The 20,019-nt window shown below is 47.2% G+C and overlaps 1 protein-coding gene across 1 annotated transcript in view; it reads right to left on the reverse strand.

Annotated features, from left to right (window-relative positions):
• LOC311116318 (myomegalin-like) overlaps window positions 1-20,019 on the reverse strand; it is a gene marked incomplete at both ends in the record, with an annotated part of 50,422 nt that overhangs the window by 2,054 nt on the left and 28,349 nt on the right. The window contains 15 exon segments of the mRNA XM_084191413.1: window positions 432-486; window positions 697-743; window positions 825-963; window positions 1,194-1,340; window positions 1,526-1,728; window positions 3,980-4,084; window positions 4,415-4,702; window positions 4,990-5,111; window positions 5,198-5,387; window positions 5,519-5,767; window positions 11,158-11,409; window positions 12,215-12,230; window positions 12,433-12,548; window positions 12,551-12,655; window positions 12,769-13,019. Coding sequence (XP_084047539.1) covers window positions 432-486; window positions 697-743; window positions 825-963; window positions 1,194-1,340; window positions 1,526-1,728; window positions 3,980-4,084; window positions 4,415-4,702; window positions 4,990-5,111; window positions 5,198-5,387; window positions 5,519-5,767; window positions 11,158-11,409; window positions 12,215-12,230; window positions 12,433-12,548; window positions 12,551-12,655; window positions 12,769-13,019 — 2,285 coding nt within the window.

A 20,019-nucleotide genomic window follows, 5' to 3' on the forward strand; every position in this document is an offset into this window, starting at 1 on the left:
TCGCGCTGCATGAGGCAAATGCTGGTCACACCAGATACTGACTGGTTTTCTGATCCACACCCCTACCTTTTGTATCTTTGACCCACAGATGCATATCTGTATTCCCAGTCATGTGAAATCCCAGTCATGTGAAATCCATAGATTAGGGCCTGTAACTCAGTAAAATATTTGAAATTGTTGCATATTGCATTTATATTTTTGTTCAGCGTATAAACAGCTATTAAATATAATTATAGAGATGATAAAAATACCATTGAGGTGTTGATTTAGGACAAGGTATTGGTTTCTATGACTTATATTCATCCATTTGTACGACCTATATGGTAGTCCTTAAATATTATTATTCTGTTGTTTGATTGGATGGTAAAACAGTGATGTCACACAGCATGACAGGCACAACAGGCCAAGCCACAGCGTGCCAAACCCTTTACCAGCATAAGGAGAGGAAGAGGAGGAGCTTAGAGAGGACATCCTCCGATCGTTCTTCTGGAAGTACTCAGGGGAAAGGAGGAGGAGGAGAGGAAGGAGGGAAGAGACAAACACAGGATGAAGGAACAGGTGAAACAGACAGGGAGGGTGCAAACAGAGACAACACTAGAGATACAGTACTGACACTGGGACTGGGTAACCAGATACTGAACACAACACATTAACAACATGGTATACAAGATGGGCAGGAAAAGGATAATATCTTACCTCCAAGTTAGTCCTTGCTTTTTTCAGCACATCGCGAGTCCTTGATACTGTATTGAAAAGGCGAAATGCACAATAAGAAGAAACATCTAACTAGGACCTTTTGCTGTAACACACACCCACACACTCACGCTGGTTGATGATGAAGTGCTCCATGCTTTCCTTGGTGCGGCTGGTGCTCCTCAGTCTCTGGATGGTTCCTTGAAGCACCTCCTCCTGCTCCGAGATACGCCCCCTCAGAGACAGAATCTCCTCCTGCATACACTGCTCCTGCAGCGGTCACAGCAATCAATCAATCAATAAATACACTGACCAATCAACTCAATAATTCTATCAAACAATAAACTAAACAACAGTTCATATGTCTGCCTAGCAACCTGCATAGCCAATAGAGAGCCTCACAGCCACCACATGGTTGACACATGATGTCATGTGTCACACACCATCAATTACAACAAATCGATACATAATATACTGGTAGTAAATCATGTATATTGCACCTTCTTAAGGCTATGGGTGGAACGGTCTGTGTTGGGCAGGGCAGCCCTCCAGAACATCTTCAGCAGGGACACAACCTCCTCTAGGATCTGTCTCAGGGTCTTGGTGTTAGACAGCAGACTCCTCACACACCCATAGTCCAGGAGGACCTATACAGAGACACAGACACAGTTAGCTAGACTCATTCAATTTCTTGAAAGTAGCTGTAGTGACAGACTGTTTACATTGAGTAGGTGGCCAGCGTGCACGATTTGGTTCTGGGTTTCGAGATAAGGTAGTCGATAATTTAGTTGTTTGCACAAATAGTGCTACTTTCCCTTCAACCTCCTCTTACCTGGTCCTGGCTGCCCTCCAGCATTGATTGGCTGAGGCAGGCCTGCAGAGCTGTTTCCATTCGCTGGACCAAACTCCTCCCCTCCAGGACCTGCTGCTGCAGAGCGCTGTAGTCGTCCACGTGCCCAATGGCATGGCGCCCGTTCCGGTTAGAGAACGAACCGTCCGGGGCGTCACCCTCCAGCTCTGAGTGGGGGTCCAGATCTGTAGGAGGGGAGGAAGACGGAGAGGCAAGGGCTTGGTGTCAGACTAACTGGTAAATGAGAGAATTGGAGATGATATTAGTTTACTTTTTATTTTTTTAGGTAATGAGAGTGATTCAACATCCGGGATAACATCCTTCTTGGACTATTTTAACCTTATAACCAAACTTGTGTAAACTCCTACAGATACAGTTGAAGTCGGAAGTTTACATACACTTAGGTTGGAGTCATTAAAACTCGTTTTTCAACACCTCCACAAATTTCTTGGTAACAAACTATAGTTTTGGCAAGTCAGTTAGGACATCTACTTTGTGCATGACACAAGTAATTTTTCCAACAATTGTTTACAGACAGATTATTTCACTTATAATTCACTGTATCACAATTCCAGTGGGTCAGAAGTTTACATACACTAAGTTGACTGTGCGTTTAAACAGCTTGGAAAATTCCAGCAAATGATGTCTTGGCTTTAGAAGCTGCTGATAGGCTAATTGACATCATTTGAGTCAATTGGAGGTGTACCTGTGGATGTATTTCAAGGCCTACCTTCAAACTCAGTCCCTCTTTGCTTGAAATCATAGGAAAATCAAAAAAAAAATTGCAGACCTCAACAAGTCTGGTTCATCCTTGGGAGCAATTTCCAAATGCCTGAATGTACCACGTTCATCTGTACAAACAATAGTACGCAAGTATAAACACGCAGCCATCATACCGCTCAGGAAGGAGACGTTCTGTCTCCTAGAGATGAACGTACTTTGGTGTGAAAAGTGCAAATCAATCCCAGTGCAAGAGCAAAGGACCTTGTGAAGATGCTGGAGGAAACAGGTACAAAAGTATCTATATCCACAGTAAAACAAGTCCTATATCGACATAACCTGAAAGGCTGCTCAGCAAGGAAGAAGCCACTGCTCCAAAACCGCCATAAAAAAGCCAGACTACGGTTTGCAACTGCACATGGGGACAAAGATCGTACTTTTTGGAGAACTGTCCTCTGGTCTGATGAAACAAAAATAGAACTGTTTGGCTATAATGACCATCGTTATGTTTGGAGGAAAAGGGGGTTGCTTGCAAGCCGAAGAACACCATCCCAACCGTGAAGAACGGGGGTGGCAGCATCATGCTGTGGGGGTGCTTTGCTGCATGAGGGACTGGTGCACTTCACAAAATAGATGGCATCATGAGGAAGGAAAATTATGTGGTAATATTGAAGCAAGACATCAGTCAGGAAGTTAAAGCTTGGTCGCAAATGAGTCTTCCAAATGGACAATGACCCCAAGCATACTTCCAAAGTTGTGGCAAAATGGCTTAAGGACAACAAAGTCAATGTATTGGAGTGGCCATCACAAAGCCCTGACCTCAATCCTATAGAAAATTTGTGGGCAGAACTGAAAAAGCATGTGCGAGCAAGGAGGCCTACAAACCTGACTCAGTTACATCAGCTCTGTCAGGAGGAATGGGCCAAAATTCACCCAACTTATTTAGGGAAGCTTGTAGAAGGCTACCCGAAACGTTTGACCCAAGTTAAACAATTTAAAGGCAATGCTCCCAAATACTAATTGAGTGTATGTAAACTTCTGACCCACAGGGAATGTGATGAATGAAATAAAAGCTGAAATAAATAATTATCTCTACTATTATTCTGACATTTCACATTCTTAAAATAAAGTGGTGATCCTAACTGACTGTCGTTGATTCTGCCGAGGCTGCCCCTCCTCCTTGCTCGGGCAGGCTTCGGCGTTCGTCGTCACCGGAGTACTAGCTGCTGCCGATCTATGTTCTATGTTTCTATGTTCTACCTGTTGTTGTCTGATTGTCACACACCTGTTTCCCATCGGGCAATTACTCTTTCCCTATTTAACCCGGTGGCTCCCATTGTGTTTTGTGCGTGTTTGTTATTTCGTTTCGTGTGTCGTTTGGTGAGAGGGTTTACTCCTCCCTGTGTGGAGGTATTTTGTATTTGTTTTTTTACTTGTTAGTAAAGTACGTTTTCATTGAGTTCTGTGTCCTGCGCCTGACTTCGATCCACCGCATTACACTGACACTCGTGACACTGACCTAAGACAGGGAATATTTACTAGGATAAAATGTCAGGAATTGTGAAAAACTGAGTTTAAATGTATTTGGCTAAGGTGTATGTAAACTTCCGACTTCAACTGTATATAAATCTGATATGTACAACTCTCATTTCCCAATTTGTCACACATCACACCGCGATTAAACAGGATGCAGTGCAGTTAGAATTAGAGTCACACCATTGGCAGTGAGCGGGGTCTCCTCCAGGTCCGTGTAGGGGACATGGTATGGAGATCCACAGTTAAACAGCCCAATGTCTCTGACCGGGGGAGACGGAGCTGGGTCTGCAGAAGAACACACACAGAGACAGACAGGGATGCTCGGTCACCACACACACACACAACCCTGAATATTAAACTACATTTACTAAATGATAATGCTTAAAATAAAAAAATGCATTAGTCTGTTGTTATTAGTTCATTAAACACCGCAATCAGTCAGTTCAATGGGATTTACATGAGACAAACTGGTTGGTCCCATTGATAGTGTTGAAGAGTAGGCCAATATTAAGCTTAGGCTGGCATTGAGTATTGGTGCCTATCAAGCTGATATCAAAATGTATTTCCATACTGTACACACAAACCACACCATTACACCACACAACACCCCCTTACCATGCAGTAGCTGCCGTCTGTAGAGGCTGTCCCTCTGTGGGCTGGCAGTAAGGGCACTGAGAGACGGGGTACGAGGGGGCTCCATCCCCCCAATGCCCCCCACCCCTCTGTGGACCCCAGCTCCCAGCTTCTGCTCCAGGTGTTTGTGGAGCTCCAGCTGTTTCAGGACGCTGTTCTCCTGGACACTGGACTGGAGCTGTGCTCTGAGGCTCCTCACCTCCCCTAGCAGCTCCCCCAGCTCCACGGGCAGGGCAGGGACCCCACCGTACTGTCCCTCACACCGGTACCCTGAAAATCACAATAGTGTCAGTCAATATAACAGTGAATGTCATAGGCCCACAGCAAGTATAGGTCCTCTAAATGACCTAAATCAAAATAGGAACTTCTGAGCGTAATTTGGAATTCTATGCAAGCAATGTCTGAAACATACAAAAGTCCCAGTTATGTGCACATATCTGAAGTTAGGATATTATTTTAACAAATGTTTCCATTGGTAAGGATTGATATCAAGGCAAATTCCTGAATTACAGTGCTCTATGAATCCACTAGCCTGTGGATAAAGTGAGTAAGCTTACCTGGGTTGCCCTTGGTGTTGGCACACACTCTGTCGTACACCTGCAGCTCACTCTGTAGAGAGTGGAGCAGCTCCCTGCTTTCACACAACTGCTGCTGCAGCAGGGACACCTCATGCTGGAGACTGGAGAGAAGAGAGAGATACAGGGTGAATAAACACACACACACACACACACACACACACACACACACACACACACACACACACACCTATTGTTCTTCTCATGGCTGTTCTGCCTTTCCTGTCTGAGTGTGTGTATCTGCTGCCCCTGCTCCTGGCTGTGTGTCTGCAGCCGTCGGAGCTCCTCCTTCCACTGCTCCGCCTCTAGCTCCGCCTGCTTCAGGCGGGCACGCCCCGTCACCACCACCTTACGCAGCTGCTCTGCCTCCTCACATGTATCTGAGGGGAACCACATATGATGGAGGGGCAAAGTTAGACACTACATCCGATCTAATGATTCAGCCATATAGACAAAATATGCAGAATGTGGTGCCATGTTGACCACAGCGTGGGTTGGTGCGATGCAGTACCTGAGCTGGCCTGTAGGTGTGCCTGGAGAGCCAGGTTCTCCTCTTTCAGGACTCGGATCTCATTGGACAGCTGGCTGACAGAGTCCAGCCCCTGGATATAGATGTTAGTGGGGGCTCCTCCGTCGTGGCTGGTGGTGGCCAGGCGTTCCTCTAGCTGCTGTCTGAGCCTCTCGTTGGTCCTGATGGTCTCCTCCAGCCGCTGACGCAGACACCGCACCTCTCTAAGGTGCTCTTCGATCACGTCCACACCTGGGGAACACAGGGCAGAGAAGGGGGTAGATCAGCTTTAATATTGCAGATAGATTGTAACTTCCATCAATGTAATTGTCTGCATCACTTTCAATCCCCCATATGTTTTTTTTCTCTCGCAAATATATATGTGTATATATATATATATATATATATATATATATATATACATACATATATACATACACATACATACACATAAAGGTAAGTGAGGGAAGCCCAGCTCTCTCGCTTCCCCAGATGTTTAGTTAATTTTATTCCGATCTCTTTTGCATTATTGTAGCCTTTTCTGTAGCCTGTCAACTATGTGTCTGTCTATCCCTGTTCTCTCCTCTCTGCACAGGCCATACAAACGCTTCACACCGCGTGGCTGCTGCCACTCTAATCTGGTGGTCCCTGCGCGCACGACCACGTGGAGTTCCAGGTCTCCGGCAGCCTCTGGAACTGCCGTTCTACGGCCAACAAGGCAGAGTTCATCTCAGCCTATGCTACCCTCCAGTCCCTCGACTTCTTGGCGCTGACGGAAACATGGATTACCACAGAAAACACTGCTACTCCTACTGCTCTTTCCTCGTCTGATCATGTGTTCTCGCATACCCCGAGAGCATCTGGTTAGCGCGGCGGTGGCACAGGAATCCTCATCTCTCCCAAGTGGACATTCTCTCTTTTCCCCCTGACCCATCTGTCTATCTCCTCATTTGAATTCCATGCTATCACAGTCACTAGCCCATTCAAGCTTAACATCCTTATCATTTATCGCCCTCCAGGTTCTCTTGGAGAGTTCATCAATGAGCTTGACGCCTTGATAAGTTCCTTTCCTGAGGATGGCTCACCCCTCACAGTTCTGGGTGACTTTAACCTCCCTACGTCTGCCTTTGACTCATTTCTCTCTGCCTCCTTCTTTCTACTCCTTTCCTCTTTTGACCTTACCCACTCACCATTCCCCCCTACTCACAAGGCAGGCAATATGCTTGACCTCATCTTTACTAGATGCTGTTCTTCTACTAATCTCACTGTAACTCCCCTCCAAGTCTCCGACCACTACTTTGTATCCTTTTCTCTCTCGCTCTCCTCCAACACTACTCACTCTGCCCCTACTCAGATGGTAATGTGCCGTCACAACCTTCGCTCTCTCTCTCCCGCTACTCTCTCCTCTTCCATCCTATCATCTCTACCCTCTGCTAAATCCTTCTCCCTCCGATCTCCTGATTCTGCCTCCTCAACCCTCCTCTCCTCCCTTTCTACATCTTTTGACTCTCTATGTCCCCTATCCTCCCGGCCGGCTCGGTCCTCCCCTCCTGCTCCATGGCTTGATGACTCATTGCTAGCTCACAGAACAGGGCTCCGGGCAGCCGAGCGGAAATGGAGGAAAACTAGACTCCCTGCGGACCTGTCATATTTTCACTCCCTCCTCTCTACATTTTCCTCCTCTGTTTCTGCTGCTAAAGCCACTTTCTACCACTCTAAATGTCAAGCCTCTGCCTCTAACCCTAGGAAGCACTTTGCCACCTTCTCCTCCCTGCTGAATCCTCCTCCTCCTCCCCCTCCCTCCTCCCTCTCTGTGAATGACTTCGTCAACCATTTTGAAAAGAAGGTTGACGACATCCGATCCTCATTTATTAAGTCAAATGACACTGCTGGTCATGCTCACACTGCCCTACAATATGCTTTGACTTCTTTCTCCCCTCTCTCTCCAGATGAAATCTTGCAACTTGTGACGGACGGCCGTCCAACAACCTGCCCGCTTGACCCTATCCCCTCCTCTCTTCTCCAGACCATTTCTGGAGACCTTCTCCCTTACCTCACCTCGCTCATCAATTAATCCTTGACCGCTGGCTATGTCCCTTCCGTCTTCAAGAGAGCGAGAGTAGCACCCCTCCTCAAAAAACCTACACTCGATCCCTCCATTGTCAACAACTACAGACCAGTATCCCTTCTTTCTTTTCTCTCCAAAACTCTTGAGCGTGCCGTCTCTAGCCAACTCTCCTGCTATCTCTCTCAGAATGACCTTCTTGATCCAAACTAGTCAGGTTTCAAGACTGGTCATTAAACTGAGACTGCTCTTCTCTGTGTCACGGAGGCTCTCCGCACTGCTAAAGCTAACTCTCTCTCCTCTGCTCTTATCCTTCTAGACCTATCTGCTGCCTTTGATACTGCAAACCATCAGATCCTCCTCTCCACCCTCTACGAGTTGGGCATCTCCTTACCTGGGGAACGGCACCTCCTGAGGGGAACGGCACCTCCTTACCTTCAGGCTCTGATCAGACCATACACCCAAACGAGGGCACTACGTTCATCCACCTCTGGCCTGCTAGCCTCCCTACCTCTACAGAAGCACAGTTCCCGCTCAGCCCAGTCAAAGCTATTCACTGCTCTGGCACCCCAATGGTGGAACAAGCTCTCCCACGACGCCAGGACAGCGGAGTCACTGACCACTTCCGGAGACACTTGAAACCCTACCTCTTTAAGGAATACCTGGAATAGTATAACAGTAATCCTTCTACCCCTCCCCATCCCCCATAAAAAAAGGGGGGAAAAAGAGTGGTTGTCCCACTGGCTATCCTAAGTTGAATGCACCAATTTGTAAGTCGCTCTGGATAAGAGCGTCTGCTAAATGACTTAAATGTAAATATACATATCCTTTCAAAAAATATATTTCCCTTTATTACTTTCCAAGCCCACCACCCCTTCCCTAATTGGAGAAACTAGTGAACAACAATGCTTAGGCCTCTACTTCCAGCTTATACATACTATATACATTTTATGGACACAGTCAATTTTACAATAATTCTATTTTGTTTGTTTTTACTCCTGAACTTCCTCTACCCTCAACCTCTCCGATCATTTTCATGATGTCCATCCGGTTTGCTTCTATATGCCATATCTTTCTAACTGTGCTCTTTCACAAAAGCTCTCAACCTATAACCTATATACTTATTATGGACACAGTATGCTTTACATTATTAGTTATCTTGTTGTTATTAGTTGTTGTTAGTTGTTATTAGTCCCATCCTTCAACTCCATTCAACACCACCCATCTATCTCTTAACACCATCCATATTGGATTTCTATTTCCCATATATTTTTCAACTTTACTGTGATGTTTTACAAAAGTTCTGAACCTTTCTATTCTCATTGTTTCTACAGATTGTAAATTGAAAATAAATTTTTTTGCTAAAAGTATTATTATATTATTGATCGATTGACTATGACTTTTCAGATCACCCAGTAATGCTATCTGCAGGGTTAGCTCCAGGTAAATATTGCAATCCTTTAGCCATTCCTGGACCTGTGCCCAAAAACAAGCTACAAATAGACAGTACCAAAACAAATGATCTAATGATTCTGTCTCTTCGCAGCAAAATCTACAGAGCTGGGAAGATTGTATCCCCCATATAAATAACATTCTATTGGTAGCAAGAATTTTATACAAGAATTTAAATTGAAAAATTCTAAGTTTTGAATCCTGCATCATTTTACGTATCAGTTCATAAACACTATGACATGGAATCGGTAAGTCAAAAATCTCTTCCCAACTATTTTGCAATCTATATGGGATGGCTGTCAATCCTTTGGTCCTTAAATGAAACTGGTATACTTTTTTATTTATCACAGTTTAATAACATAATTAAAGCCGACAGACAAGTTCCTTACTTTTTCCCCCTTCCACTTTCCTCTTCCATTTTTGCGGTAATGCTGCAATTATTTGGTTGTAATTTTGGGTAGAGCAGACATTTCTATATGTTTTTGTTAGCTGCATGTCCTACTGATGATATCATTTACGAAGATTATACATTTTTTAAACATTTTGTCAAAACATAATGTTTTTTTTATCAATTAGTATATTAGAGTTTAACCACAATATTTGTTGCATTATTTGTTCTGTCGTTTCTGGAGGATTAAATTGAAATTGCAACCAACTTTCTATGGCTTGTTTTAGAAAGTGATATTTTGGAGATTATTTCCTTTTCAAATAACTGAAAGTGAGAGGTTGTAATCTGAATAAAGGGAAAAAGGCCATTCTTGAACATTAGGTGAGACAATCTTACTAATTTGCTAGAGAACCAGTTCGGATTTAAGTATAACTTTTGTATGACTGAAGCTTTTAGTGATAAGTATAATGCTTTAATATTTAATAATTTCAGTCCTCCGAATTCATATTCATTATATAAATAGGCCCATTTAATTTTGTCTGGCTTGCCGTTCCAAATAAAATGGAATATTTTTTTCTCATATAATTAAAAAAACTGTTCGCTAGGCGTAGGCAAGACCATAAGCAAATAGGTAAACTGGGATAATACTAGACTTAATCAGGGTGATTTTTCCACAAATTTACAGGTATTTACCTTTCCATGGTAGCAAGATCTTATTTATTTTTGCTAACTTTCTATTAAAATGTATTGGAGTGAGATAATTTATTTCATTTGGGATATGTATTCCGAGTATATCCACATCACCATCAGACCATTTTATTGGAAAACTACATGGTAATGTAAAAATTGTATTTTTCAGTGATCCAATACGTAATATAGTACATTTATCATAATTTGGTTGTAATCCAGAGAAAATGTATCTAGATCCTCTATGAGGCTGTGGAGGGATTCAAGTTGTGGATTTAAAAGAAAACATTAATCATCAGTTTACAATGACACCTTTGTTTTTAAGCTCTGGATTTCTAATCCCTTGATATTATTGTTGGATCTGATTTTAATAGCTAACATCTCGATGGCCATAATAAATAGATATGCCGATAGTGGACAACCTTGTTTCAATCCTCTTGACAGTTTAAAACTTTCTGAGAAATAGCCATTATTTACTATTTTACACCTAGGGTTACTATACATGATTTTAACCCAATTTAAAAGAGATTCTCCAAAATTGAAATGCTCCAGGCATTTATATATAAACCTCAGTCGTACTTTATCAAATGCCTTTTCAAAGTCTGCTATGAATAGCAGGCCTGGTTTCCCAGATTTTTCATAGTGTTCTATTGTTTCCAGTACTTGCCTTATATTATCTCCAATGTATCATCCATGTAGAAAACCTGTCTGATTAGAATGAATAATGTCCGACAATACCTTTTGAATTTTATGCGCTATACATTTTGCTAGAATTTTTTCATCACAACACTGAAGTGTAAGGGGCCTCCAATTTTTAAAGTTCAGATTCTTGTTTACATCAGCATCTTTGTGCATACTGTATATTGTGCATGCTTTGGTTATAGATGAAACGAGATGCTGTAAAATAGTGTACAGCCAATATGTAAAGTTCATCAAAAGTTGAAGTTCATGGATTAGTATACAACGATAAGTTCAAAGATAAATCATTCAAGTGTCCTATGAATAATGTATATGGAAAATAATTTGATCAATGGAAAGGGGTCTTCATACCAGTGAAGCTGTTTCTTGAATTGTTTCCTGATGACCCAACCCTGGCTGGCTCAACCATGTTCTCCATATCCCACAATGCACCATTCTCCACCAGGCCTGTGTCGGCCTTCAGGGCGTGGCCTGCGGGTCGGCCACCTAGCTGGTGTGGGTAAAAGGCATGATGGGTAATCTGCCCGAAAGGGGAGTGGTCTGGCTGGTGGTGGGCGGCCGGTGGGAGGTTAGACAAAGCCTTGGCGTGCGGAACCACAAAGCCTGTAACCATGGATATGGGAGAGATGTCAGAAACACAGTCATACAGAACAGAGAAGTAGTCTGTATTTATGAGCCACACTTAGGTGCTGTTAAAGGAGTAGTTTACTATATTACAACTTGATGTTAGATGGTTCCAACTGTAATCCATGGTTCAGTTTTCTTTAAACAGCCACTACAAACTTCAGCTAACCTTAGCACCACACACTAACAATCAATGGAAGTGATGGGGGCATGTGAGCATGTTTAAAAAAATTATGTCCAATTCACCTGAAATCAATTCAAATCAACTCAATTTTTGGTTTGATGTTACTTAAAGGTGATTTGGCCATTTGGCCCCAACTTGTGTTTGATGATACAGCGCCTGCTTCTGGTCCAGATATGCTGTAATACCCTCTAAAGGGAAAGCGTTCTTGTTAGAGGGTATTACAGTATATCTGGACCAGAAGCAGGTGCTGTATCATCAATCACAAGTTCGGGAACACCATACTGAGTAATCTTCCTCGTTGGATTCTCTAGTCTAGGATCTCTCAACCCCAACATTGACACATCCACACCAAGTTTTTACTCTGTATATTCGCTGTCTCATCCTGATCCACTCTAGGCATGCTATGCTAGCCCTAACATCATCCAATCAATCAAATGTATTTTATAAAGCCACTACTCCAGCCAATGCTGTCCCTGTCGGTATTACACGAATACATGCTACAGATTCTACTCCATTCTGTTACTCCCCCAATCCACAGCACCAAGCCTGTCCCTCAGTTAGTATACTCAAAAAACACATGCTAACGCTAACTTTGCTCACTCTCATTCATAGTCATCTCTCTCTTTATGTAGTGTTGTGTTGTCTCTATTGTTGTGATGTGTGTTTGGTCCTATATTTATATATATTTTTTTGAAATCACAGCCCCCGTCCCCGCAGGAGGCCTTTTGCCTTTTGGTAGGCCATCATTGTAAATACAAATTTGTTCTTAACTGAATTGCCTAGTTAAATAAAGGTTAAATAAAAAATAAAATAAAAATCTGTCTAAGCAGGGTATCCAGCTCCTTTTGCGTCGCTTCCATAGAGAAGGTCCTGATCTGAGGGTTAAAGGTCATATGCTGACCCCAGGGGTCATGGTTAGGGTACAGGCGGGGAGGGACTGGGAGGAGGGTAGGGAGCAGAACACAGGACCTGTCTGACTGGCCATCTCAGGGGTGGAGTACAGCATGTTAGGACAGGGTGGAGGGAGGGAGTGGTGGAGGTCTGCAAAAAGAGTGGTGAAAGGGATGAGAGGAGGTTGGAAAGAGGATGGAGGGAGATGTAGCGTATGTGTCTATGAATAGCACATGTTACTTAAGTTTAAGTGACTACTATACCTGTGTTTCCTGGGCCATGTCTCGCCCCCTGTCCCTGCTCTTCCTGAGCGTATTCGCTGGCTGCGTCCACATCAGAGCACAGCTCCAGGTCCTCATTGGTCCGGCACTCGTCTGACACAAAGGAGGTCCTGTCTGATTGGTCAGTGGTCTCTGAGTGGGCGTGGCTGCTGCAGGGGGTGTCGGAACGCTGCTGTAGCTTGGTGTGAAGGGACTCGATGATCTTATCCTTCTGCTGGAGTTCCTTACTTAGCCTAGGGAGAGAAAGAGAAAGAGAGGTTGATTATCTCATCCTTTGCTACAGCTCTTTACTCAGTTCCTACAAGACATACACGTACAGACAGACATAACCACACACACAGACATAGGCCACCAAAAAACAGGCCAAAAACCAGCAGCATATACCTGGAAAGATCCACCACAGAGCTCAAATACCGCAATCAAGTTCTAATAGAAGTTGTATAACCCTTTTCTTGCCCATTGAACCCACCTTACATTTCCAGTTTCATCTGTAGGAACTCCCGCTCTATCTCCATCTGTTTTCGTAGGACGTCAGGCTCTCTCCCAGCGCGATACCCCACACACAAAGACCACAGAGAGTCCCTGTATATGGGACTGCTCTTATCGAGCATGGACTTCCATAGTGGAGCCATAGATCTGGCAGACAAATATTCTTATTTGTTATAGAAATAGTCCTAAAAAAAACGTCCTTCCCAAGTCAGGTCAAATATAATATAACATCCAAAGTGAGTCTTCTTGTCACGGTTTCGGCCGAGGCTGCCTCTCTCCCTTGTTCGGGCAGGCTTCGGCGTTCGTTGTCTCCGGAATACTAGCTGCCACCGTTGTATGTTTCATGTTCGTTTGCTTTTGTCTGATTGTTGTCACACCTGTTTTCATTTAGTGTCATTAGTGTCCTATTTAGTTCTCGTTGTGTTTGTCAGGTGTTGTGTGTTATTGATTTTTGTCAGTCGTGTCTTTCGCTCGGTTGAGCTTCTCTCCACTGCGCTGGAGTTATTTCGCACCTGTTTTGTGCGCTGTTGTATCATTTTCGCCTTCGTGCGTATTTCGCCTTCGGGCAAGTGTTTGTCCGTTTGCCGTGTTTGGCATTAATACAAGTCTGTTGGATTATCCGTCTGCGTCCTGCGTTTGATTCCACCACTGCACCTACAGCACGCGTTGACAGAATAACACACCACAATGGAATCAGCAGGAGCCGCAGCAGCCCAGGCGACTCTGGAGGACAGGGTCCGGGAACAAGGTGACCAGATCCTGCAGATGGGGACCGCACTGCAGGAGGTGATCACCACCATCCGAGGCTGGGGGACGCCTCCACCGCCACCCTCCGTGCCAGCACCATCGGCCAGTCAGCCTATTCCCGCACCAGAACCCCGAGGAGTCCGACTCTCGCTCCCGAGGGCTTACGATGGGACCGCGGCCGGGTGCCAGGGTTTCCTTCTCCAGGTGGAGCTGTACCTGGCCACCGTGCACCCGGCACCCTCGGGACATGAGAGCGTGTCCGCCCTGATCTCCTGCCTGTCCGGGAAGGCGTTGGAATGGGCCAACGCGGAGTGGAGGAGGATCGACGCGGACACCATAACTTACAACGAGTTCTCCCGCCGCTTCAAGGCGGTGTTTGACCATCCCCCGGAGGGGAAGGCGGCGGGGGAGCGTCTGGTCTTCCTCCGGCAGGGGAAGAGGAGTGCTCAGGAGTTCGCCCTTGAATTCCGTACTCTAGCGGCAGATGCAGGGTGGAATGATCGGGCCCTCGTCGATCACTACAGGTGTAGTCTACGAGAGGACGTCCGTCGGGAGCTGGCCTGTAGGGACACCAGCCTCACGTTCGACCAGTTGGTCGACATGTCCATCAGGCTGGATAACCTGCTAGCTACCCGCGGACGTTCCGAGGGGGGTCCGTCCATTTCACCCTCCAGCGCTTCCGAGCCGTGCCCCATGGAGCTCGGGGGCGCTGGCGCTAGAGAGAGGAGGGGTCGGCTTACTAGGGGGTCCATCCCCTGCACCAACTGTGGTCGGGGAGGACACACCGCGGCTAGGTGCTGGGGATGGCCTCCTAGGGGAGAGGACGACAGGTCCCGCACTGGGGATTCCCTCCAGGTGAGTAGGCGCCCCACTCACCCAGAGCTCTCTGTTGCACATTTTTGTATGCCTGTGCGTTTTCCACAGGTAGCACCTCATTCCCAGCATAAGGCGCTGGTAGATTCAGGCGCGGCTGGGAATTTTATTGATAAGAAGTTTTGTTTAGCTTTAGGGATTCCCCTTCTTCCTGTTGATGTTCCTTTCCCCGTTCATGCCCTAGATAGCCGTCCGTTGGGTGCGGGCTTGATCAGGGAGGTCACTGCGCCACTTAGGATGTGTGCGCAGGGGGGTCATCAGGAGATGATTCAGCTATTTCTGATTGACTCTCCTGCGTATCCGGTGGTGCTGGGCATGCCCTGGTTGAGTACCCATAACCCATCCATTTCGTGGCGGGAGAGGGCTCTGATGGAGTGGTCTGCCCAGTGTGTGGGTAGATGTTTAGGCGTTTCCGTAGGGGCTACCTCGGTGGAGAGTCCAAACCAGGTGCCCGCATTGCACGTTCCCCCTGAGTATGGGGATTTGGCTATTGCGTTTAGTAAGTCGAGGGCGACGCAGTTGCCGCCCCATAGGCAGGGAGATTGTGCGATAGACCTCCAGGCAGGAGCTGCGCTCCCACGGAGCCATGTGTATCCTCTGTCTCAAGAGGAGAAGAAAGCTATGGAGACTTACATAGACGAATCTCTGAGACAAGGATACATACGGCCTTCCACTTCCCCTGCGTCCTCGAGTTTCTTTTTTGTGAAGAAAAAGGATGGTGGTTTGCGCCCGTGCATCGATTACCGTGGTCTCAATCAGATTACGGTGAAGTACAGTTATCCACTCCCGCTGATTGCGACCATGACTGAGTCGTTGCATGGGGCGCGTTTCTTCACTAAATTAGATCTCAGGAGCGCGTACAACTTGGTGCGCATCAGGGAGGGCGATGAATGGAAGACAGCCTTTAGTACCACCTCGGGCCATTACGAGTATCTGGTCATGCCATACGGGTTGATGAACGCTCCGTCAGTTTTCCAATCATTCGTGGATGAGATCTTCAGGGACATGCAGGGGCAGGGGGTGGTTGTGTACATAGATGACATTCTCGTGTACTCGCCTACCCGTGTCGAGCATGTGGCCCTGGTGCGTAGAGTGTTGCGGAGGCTGGTGGAGCACGACCTGTATGTGAAGGCAGAGAAGTGTCTGTTTTTCCAGGAGTCGGTCTCCTTTTTGGGGTATCAGTTGTCTGCGTCAGGGGTGAAGATGGAGGTAGACCGGGTGTCGGCCGTGCGTAATTGGCAAACACCAACCACTGTGAAGGATGTGCAGCAGTTTTTGGGGTTTGCGAATTACTACCGGAGGTTTATCCGGGGTTTTGGACAGGTGGCAGCTCCCATCACGTCTCTTTTGAAGGGGGGTCCGGTGCGTCTGCAGTGGTCAGCCGAGGCGGACAGGGCGTTTGGGAGGCTGAAGGACCTGTTTACCTCGGCCCCGGTGCTGGCGCATCCGGATCCCTCTTTGCCGTTCCAGGTAGAGGTGGACGCGTCAGAGGCCGGTCTAGGAGCCGTGCTTTCACAACGGTCTGGCGCGCCACCTAAACTCCGCCCCTGTGCTTTTTATTCTAAGAAGCTCAGTCCGGCGGAGCGGAACTATGACGTAGGGGACAGGGAGCTGTTAGCCGTGGTACAGGCCCTAAAGGTGTGGAGGCACTGGCTTGAGGGGGCTCAACACCCTTTCCTCATTTTGACGGACCACCGTAACCTGGAGTACATCCGGGCAGCGAGGAGGCTGAACCCTCGCCAGGCAAGATGGAATATGTTCTTGACCAGGTTTACTTTTAAGATCACGTACATCCCTGGGTCACAGAACGGTAAGGCAGATGCGCTGTCTCGGCGGTATGACACGGAGGAGAGGTCCGTGGAGCCCACTCCCATACTGCCGGAGTCGTGTCTGGTGGCACCGGTAGTGTGGGAGGTCGATGCTGAACTCGAGCGGGCGTTACGCACCGACCCTAGTCCACCACAGTGCCCGGAGGGTCGGAAGTACGTTCCGCTCGAGGTTCGGGATCGATTGATCTATTGGGCTCACACGTCACCCTCCTCTGGACATCCGGGTATCGGCCGGACAGTGCACTGTCTTAGTGCCAAGTACTGGTGGCCCACGTTGGCAAGGGATGTGAGGGTTTATGTTTCCTCCTGCTCGGTGTGCGCCCAGTGTAAGGCGCCTAGACATCTGCCTAGGGGTAAGTTACTACCCCTGCCCGTGCCACAACGACCATGGTCCCACCTCTCGGTGGATTTCCTTACTGACCTTCCTCCTTCACAGGGGAATACCACTATACTGGTCGTTGTGGACCGGTTTTCTAAGGCCTGTCGTTTGCTCCCCATGCCGGGCCTTCCTACCGCCCTGCAAACTGCCGAAGCCCTATTCACCCATGTGTTCCGGTACTACGGGGTACCCGAGGATATTGTGTCTGATCGGGGTCCCCAATTTACCTCCAGAGTCTGGAGGGCCTTTATGGAGCGGTTGGGGGTCTCGGTGAGCCTCACCTCGGGTTACCACCCGGAGAGTAATGGGCAGGTGGAACGTGTAAACCAGGATGTGGGCAGGTTTCTTAGAACATACTGCCAGGACCGGCCGGAGGAGTGGGCAAGGTACGTTCCCTGGGCCGAAATGGCCCAGAATTCCCTACGCCATTCCTCCACTAACCTAACCCCTTTCCAATGTGTGTTGGGTTACCAGCCGGTTCTGGCACCCTGGCAGCAGAGCCAGATCGAGGCTCCTGCGGTGGATGAGTGGGCGAGGCGCTCGGAGGAGACATGGAACGCTGCACACGTCCACCTGCAGCGGGCCCTCCGACGTCATAAGGCGAGCGCCGATCTCCACCGCAGTGAGGGACCGGTGTACGCACCTGGTGATCGAGTCTGGCTCTCTACCAGAAACCTGCCCCTCCGCCTGCCCTGTCGGAAACTGGGTCGGCGGTTTGTAGGGCCATTTAAAGTCCTGGGAAGGTTGAACGAGGTGTGTTATAAATTACAGCTACCTGTTGAATATAAAAGTATTAACCCCTCGTTCCATGTGTCCCTTCTCAGGCCGGTGGTAGCTGGCCCACTCCAAGAAAGTGAGATCAGGGAGACTCCTCCGCCCCCATTGGACATCGAGGGGGCACCGGCGTACTCCGTGAGGTCCATCTTGGATTCGAGACGTCGGATGGGGGGTCTCCAGTATCTAGTGGAGTGGGAGGGGTACGGTCCGGAGGAGCGGTGCTGGGTGCCGAGGAGAGACATTTTGGACCCGTCTCTCCTGACGGAATTCCATCGTGGGCACCCGACGCACCCTGCTCCGCGTCCTCCGGGTCGTCCCCGAGGCCGGAGTCGGCGCACGTCTGGAGCCGCGCGTCAAGGGGGGGGGTACTGTCACGGTTTCGGCCGAGGCTGCCTCTCTCCCTTGTTCGGGCAGGCTTCGGCGTTCGTTGTCTCCGGAATACTAGCTGCCACCGTTGTATGTTTCATGTTCGTTTGCTTTTGTCTGATTGTTGTCACACCTGTTTTCATTTAGTGTCATTAGAGTCCTATTTAGTTCTCGTTGTGTTTGTCAGGTGTTGTGTGTTATTGATTTTTGTCAGTCGTGTCTTTCGCTCGGTTGAGCTTCTCTCCACTGCGCTGGAGTTATTTCGCACCTGTTTTGTGCGCTGTTGTATCATTTTCGCCTTCGTGCGTATTTCGCCTTCGGGCAAGTGTTTGTCCGTTTGCCGTGTTTGGCATTAATACAAGTCTGTTGGATTATCCGTCTGCGTCCTGCGTTTGATTCCACCACTGCACCTACAGCACGCGTTGACACTTCTCAGTTAAACGTCTTCCTTAGTCCTATCTCTTCCCTGTCTTCTCTTTACACTCTCGGAGAGAATAGCTTAGCAAGCCCCATCCAGAATAGAGGGGTGGGAGGATTGAGGCAGTGTGTGTGTGAGTGTGTGTGTGTGTCACGCAGTCTCACTGAGCCTCTTAAGGAGGGCCCACGGGACACCTGTGGTTCACCCAGGTACATTCGACAGCCTGGCCTAGGGATTAAATTAGCAGTCACCCTTCTGTGTGTGGACTAACATTCTGTCTCCTCTCTCCGCTCCAGCATATGCTGCTCCTTGATAGAGCTGTGGCGGTCATGACATTTTGTCAGCCGGTGATTGTCAAGCAAATAACTGCCGGTCTCACGGTAACTGACCGCTAATTAACATAAATACATTTACATAAACACATTTAAGAAAGCACATTTGAGGAAAATGCTACCAAAGTTCTATCAATACATTGACTGTAGTACTTGCGCTGCTAAAACGCTCGACCACTGTTACTCCCCCTTCCGGGATGCCTACAAGGTCAGACCACGACTCCATTTTGCTCCTCCCTTCCTATAGGCAGAAACTCAAACAGGAAGTACCCGTGCTAAGGTCTATTCAACGCTGGTCTGACCAATCGGAATCCATGCTTCAAGATTGTTTTGATCACGCGGACTGGGATATGTTCCGGGTAGCCTCTGAGAATAACATTGACGTATACACCAGTGGAGGCTCCTCAGAGGAGGAAGGGGAGGACCATCCTCCTCAGCGAATTACATTTAAAAAAAAGTAAAACATTGAAAAAGTTATCCTTTTAAGATAAAACTATACTAAATACATTAATGTCACCAAATAATTGATTAAAACACACTGTTTTGCAATGAAGGTCTACAGTAGCCTCAACAGCACTCTGTAGGGTAGCACCATGGTGTAGCCGGAGGACAGCTAGCGTCCGCCCTCCTCTTGGTACATTGACTTCAATACAAAACCTAGGAGGCTCATGGCTCTCACTCCCTTCCATAGACTTACACAGTAATTATGACAACATCCGGAGGACGTCCTCCAACCTATCAGAGCTCTTGCAGCATGAACTGACATGTTGTCCACCCAATCAAAGGATCAGAGAATGAATCTAGTACTGAAAGCATGAGCTACAGCTAGCTAGCACTGCAGTGCATAACATGTGGTGAGTAGCTGACTCAAAGAGAGAGAAAGACAACAGTTTTCAACAAATTAATTTCTTCAAAAATGAGGAGAAGCAAGAGAGAGCGAGAGAGAGAGAGAGATGTCATCATTTTATTTCACTTTCAGTTTCACGTACTTAGCTAGCAAATGCAGATGGCTAGTTTAGTTAC

This window comes from Coregonus lavaretus (genome assembly GCF_964263955.1).
Source record: "Coregonus lavaretus genome assembly, contig: HAP1_SCAFFOLD_1067, whole genome shotgun sequence".
Classification (NCBI taxonomy): domain Eukaryota; kingdom Metazoa; phylum Chordata; class Actinopteri; order Salmoniformes; family Salmonidae; genus Coregonus; species Coregonus lavaretus.